General features: G+C 50.1%; 1 protein-coding gene across 1 annotated transcript in view; it reads left to right on the forward strand.

Moving 5' to 3' along the window:
- The window catches only part of exoc5 (exocyst complex component 5), a gene marked incomplete at its 3' end in the record, with an annotated part of 24,221 nt that overhangs the window by 13,392 nt on the left and 5,829 nt on the right, over positions 1 to 5,000 (forward strand). Inside the window, exon 17 of the mRNA XM_080550533.1 lies at positions 51 to 166. Coding sequence (XP_080406659.1) covers positions 51 to 166 — 116 coding nt within the window. The remainder of the gene's footprint in view (positions 1 to 50; positions 167 to 5,000) is intronic.

Consider the following 5,000-nt stretch of genomic DNA (forward strand, 5'->3'; position numbering starts at 1 on the left):
TTCTTTCTCCCCCATTAAAGGCTAACGGTGGTCTCTGTGTCCTGTCCCAGGTGCCTCTGGTGCTGCAGCTGTTCGACACGCTCCACGCGCTCTGCAACCTCCTGGTGGTTGCCCCCGACAACCTGAAGCAGGTGTGCTCCGGGGAGCAGCTGAGCCAACCTGGACCGCAACCTCCTGCATGCCTTCGTGCAGCTGCGGGTGGACTACCGCTCCTCCAGACTGGGACGCCACTTCAGCTAACGACCCGGTCACCTGGTCTGCTAGTCCGCTAGTCCCTCTGTCCCTCAGCTAGTCCAGCTGTCCCTCTGTCCCTCAGCTGTCCCACTGTCCCTCAGCCCCTCTGTCCCTCAGCTGTCCCTCAGCTGTCCCTCAGCCCCTCTGTCCCCTCAGCTGTCCCTCTGTCCCTCTGTCCGTCCAGTCACAATCCTCTATCCCCTTTTAATGCTTTTTCAGAAGACTCACCTTGGAAAATAGTAGAGTTTCAAGTTGTTCCCTGCTTCAAGGAATGCCTCCTCCTCCTCCTCCACAGCTCTGGATGCGCGACCCCCTTCTTCTTTGCTTCCTCAGATTATTGTTTTCTGTTTTTGTTTGTTTTCATCGAGCCAGAAGCAGTGACATCATGGCCGTCCTCGCTGTAGAACATGGTAGAGACTAGAGAAACTTGCGTTTGGATACCCTGCCGTGATTCACTTCAAACACCCTTGATTTCTGCAACTCAAAAGAAGTTCAAAGTTATAGATATTATTCATATCGACTGAGCTCTCTTTGTTTTAGATTACTACTAATCCACCACAACAGCAATCGAAGATCTCGCCATATTTAACCGGTTTAAAACGGACGTTGATTTCCAAGCTTTTTTTTTACTTTAACCTAAAGAGACATTTGTGTTTTTGTTTTTTTGATTGTGCCAAATATATATTCTGTGGCTGCACTTAAAGCACAGGAACAGACTGCTGCAATGCTGCTGTAAAGGGGATGGTTGAACCCTGCCTAACTCAGGCCTGCTGGCGACAGCTACACCCTAACACGGACCCTCCCTCCCTCCCAGAGAAACACCACACACACTCTCCCCCCAACCACCATATCACCCTCTCTCCTCTCCCTCCTTCCTTCCCACGCAGACACATGACCACCTCTCTGACCCCCTGGCCTCTGACCTTTAGAGGAGAGGTGAGGGGGTCAGGGGTCAAAAAGCTGGGGTCTCAGCTCTCAGCCCATAAGCAGGTCTGAGAACCAGTCTGGGGGTTGTTGGGTGGTCTGGGTCTGGGGTCTGGCTGCGGTCTGAGGTACGACAGGTCAGTGAATATGTGTCGTCGTAATCGCAAAGATCAACACCTGCCTTTCCGTCAGCGCTTCCACTCGACGGTTCTCCGACTCCGACGTGGACGGGGATCAGCCTCACGGTTTTCCGGATCAGGGCACATTGAAATGTGAGGTCCTGATTGGTTCAAGGAGAAAGGAGATAATGGGTCAAAGGTTGAGAGGACTTCACAGGGTCTACGGGAGGGGACAAGATGGTCTGTGTCAGTTAGGACCGTGAAACTGTCTTGTCAAACTTAAGATGTTCCGCTGTTCCAGTGTACCCGCTGTTTACTTTAATCAATGATTCATTAAAAAGAAGAAAATGTGTTTAATTATCGTCTTATTATTTCCTTTTATCGTTTAAACCGCCCCTCGAACCGAACGATCGGATCATCAAAGTTCTTCTGAAATGACAAGTGTTAGAAAGAAAAGAGACATGTTAGTTCTCTGCGAGAGAGTAAACTCTCTGGTCCATGAACACTTTCAAAGTGAAATAGAGTCGACTTCCTTCCTCCCCTCATCCTCTCATTTGGTATTCTTTACAAGTGTGTGTGTGTGGGGGGGGGGGGACGTTCTGGTGTTATTTCTTGCCACCAGAGTAAAGTTATTCTCTATATTCTCTAAGAGGATAGGGAGTGCGGGAGGGATTAGACCTCTACTGGTTCATGAAATGTGTGCAGTTGTCATGGAGTGGAAAGACAGGGCGGAGAGATAGAGATAGAGATGGGTGAGAGGCTCAGCACCCCCGCCCCCCCCCAGCAAGCTCCGCTAGCTTGGCTAGCGTTGTGTAGAAGGTACACAGGGCCCGTTGAGTTCAAAGTCAAACAACATAATTAATTAGGCTAATATTAATATTATCAATGCCACACAGAAAATTCAATTCTCCCAGCCCTAATCACAACTCGATAGCTTGTAAAAATTATTTTGTTAGGCCCCGGCGCAAACACTGGGGCTTTTCCAAACATTTGGAAAAACTATTTGTTTTTCGTGGCGATTAATGTGCTGGGCGGGGGTTGGGAGGGAGGGGGAGGGAGGGAGGGAGGTGGTGGGGCCCAGGCCAGCGCCGATAAGTGGAAAGGAGACGAAGGCAGTGGCACAGCCTGCCCCCAGGGGATGCCCAGCCTGGGCAGATGGGAGGGAGGGGGAGGAGGGAGGGTTTGGGGGGGGTGTTTGAGCAGGTGGAGGGGATTAGTAACACTGTCAATACTGAAGAGGTGGATAAGACTGTGCAGGCGCCGGGACTAGCTAACGTTGGAGCAGCTTCCTGCATAGACACACACACAGTCAGAGACACACATGTATACACACACACACACACAGTCAGAGACACACACACACACGCATGCACACACACACACAGGGGTTTCAACTCTTGCATAGGCACACACTCACTGCACAGTCTTATCCACCTCAGACACATGTATACACACACACACACAGGGATGTCAACTGCATAGACACACAGTCAGACACATGTATATACACACAAACACAGCAGGGGTGTCTTTGTCTGAGTGAGCAGAGATGTGTCCAGGGCTGAAAGGACGACTGCTGTTTGAGTGACAGTCCTTGTTGAAGACAATACCTTTCCTACAGTTGTTACCAGGGGTTACCGCTGCAAAGCAGTCTGGGAAGCATCCAGTTAAAAGAAGGAACCTTACCTTACACAGTTAACAGGTACAGGTACGCAACGTAATCATACTGCTCCAACGAAACTCATTCACAACTTTCCCTCTAGCTCTCTCTGTCTCTCTAGCTCTGTCTCTCTCTAGCTCTGTCTCTCTACCTCTCTCTCTCTCTCTCTCTCTCTACCTCCTCTCTGTCTCTCTCTACCTCTCTCTCTGTCTCTCTCTCTCTCTCTGTCTCTCTCTCTCTACCTCTCTCTCTGTCTCTCTCTACCTCTCTCTCTAGCTCTGTCTCTCTCTACCTCTCTCTCTCTGTCTCTCTCTCTGTCTCTCTCTCTGTCTCTTTCTCTCTCTCTCTCTGTCTCTCTCTCTCTCTCTACCTCTCTCTCTCCCTCTCTCTCTCTCTCTCTCCCCCCCCTCCCCCCCTCCCTCCCGCGCCCAGAGCTAGACGCAGACACAGCAGGCTCAGATAGAGGCTCAGCCAGCCAATTATACCTGTATTAGTGCCCTGGTACTGAGTGCCCCGCGCTTAAGCCTCACACCTGCCAGCGCCGCCATGCCACCGGGGCTAACGCTCCGTCAGGATCCACCTCGGTCCTCCAGGAAGGAAGGAGGAGGAGGAGGAGTGAGGACGCCTCGTCAAGAATTATCCTCCTCTGGCAATAAAGAGACGGCAGCGCGTTTGTTCTTGGCATGTGTCGTAGGCTGCTGTATATTCAAATGAAAGGCTTGTGAAAGAAAGATGCGAGCCTCTTCAGTGCTTACAGCCACACCACACCACACCACACCAACTCCCTCCCTCTCCCTCTCCCTCTCCCTCTATTCAACTTCAACTCTTGAACTCCCTTCCAAAATCGAAATGGTAAAAGGACTGCACTTATATAGCGCCTTATTCCAAAGCGCTTTACAACGGCCTCTCATTCACCCATTCACACACCAATGGTGGCAAGCTACCATGCAAGGCGCCGGCCCGCTCATTGGGAGCAATTTCATTCTCCCTCCTTAGCCTGTAGCCCCTGACATAGCCCGTAGACACATCCTGAGAGGAGTTGTATTGTAAGGAGCCTGAAGTTTAGCACATAGATAATAACCTATTATTCTCTGTTTCAGTTGGAAAGAGCCACCTACAGTACTTACTGTATTGACGATCACGATCCTTAGCTGTATTCAACAACCTGCACTGTCTGTGATTAATGCAAGCTACTGTTGACGGTTTTTCTGAATCTATCAACAACAACCCCGCATTTGAACTATTGACCTGTTTCCAAAAGAAGCGATATAAAATAATAACACACATCCCCTGTCACATCCCCTGATTCAACAAGGGTGCGTTCGTAAATACGCTCTGAGAGTGCTGGAGCGCACCCCAGGGATTTCAGAGTGCTCTATGACGCTGAAACCAGATTTCCATCCAGAGCGTATTTACCAACGAACCCCCCAAGTCTTCCAGTATCCCCTCCTCCACCCCAGTCTGGCATGCAATCAGTATCACTTCCTGTTTGTCCACTCCACTCCACAAGCCCCTTGTAGTCCTCCAGTATCCCACAAATCCCTGCTCTCGGCGCATCACTCTCACTCCCTCTCTCCCAAACACACCGGCCCTCCCTCTGCCTCCTGGAGCACTGACAATACGGCATTACAGCAGTCAATCCATGTCAACAACAGCTTTGCTTAATTCCTGCTAAACACGTTTAAGCTAAATCTTCACCTAATGATGCATAATGATTAGCAGCACTTGCTCTTTTTCCCTGTCTGCCGGCGGCTCGTTGTATCAATTGCGTATTTATTAATTTTTTCCCGCCGTCGGAGTCGTAGAGCGATGATGACTCAGGTGGAGGATGCTACGCTAGCTATGCAGCCAGGGTGTTAAGGATCCTCCCCCCCCACCCTCCTTCTCTTTGAAATTAGTCACCAAGTCATTAACACTCAACATGATAGACAGCTTTGTACTCATACAACACACCTCAACAGCCACCACCCCCCCATACACACACACACACTTTGAATGGGAGTGAGATTACTGATTCCTATAAGCCTGCCACCAGTAAAAAGAAAACGCTGGTGTTATTAAAC

The sequence above is a fragment of the Nansenia antarctica genome (assembly GCF_963989245.1).
Source record: "Nansenia antarctica genome assembly, chromosome: 1".
NCBI classification, from domain to species: domain Eukaryota; kingdom Metazoa; phylum Chordata; class Actinopteri; order Argentiniformes; family Microstomatidae; genus Nansenia; species Nansenia antarctica.